The 274-nt window shown below is 43.1% G+C and overlaps 1 protein-coding gene across 1 annotated transcript in view; it reads right to left on the bottom strand.

Annotated features, from left to right (window-relative positions):
* The window catches only part of BO95DRAFT_75743 (uncharacterized protein), a 545-nt gene extending 271 nt beyond the window's left edge, over positions 1-274 (bottom strand). The window contains exon 1 of the mRNA XM_025592206.1: positions 1-274. This exon is cut by the window's left edge and continues 271 nt beyond it. Coding sequence (XP_025447596.1) covers positions 1-197 — 197 coding nt within the window. The 5' untranslated portion in view covers positions 198-274.

Raw genomic sequence — 274 nt, forward strand, 5'->3', positions numbered from 1 at the left:
TCACAAGAGAAAGAATAGACTTTATTCATCGCATATCTCAAATCCTGCTCGCAAACACTTGAATCCCAGTATCCCCTATCCCAGTACCCCAGTAAAGAAAGATGTACTGTATCTGTACCATGACAACCCCGTGCATGAATACATGCATTTGTGCATATGCACACAGACACAAGTACGCACACACGTACATAGAACATACATAGCGGGCCGAGGGGGTAAGTTACAGTGGTTGTACTGCGGTTTGCTCCGGTTATATAGAGTTATAATAAAGTTG

Source organism: Aspergillus brunneoviolaceus, assembly GCF_003184695.1.
Source record: "Aspergillus brunneoviolaceus CBS 621.78 unplaced genomic scaffold BO95scaffold_2, whole genome shotgun sequence".
Classification (NCBI taxonomy): Eukaryota; Fungi; Ascomycota; class Eurotiomycetes; order Eurotiales; family Aspergillaceae; genus Aspergillus; species Aspergillus brunneoviolaceus.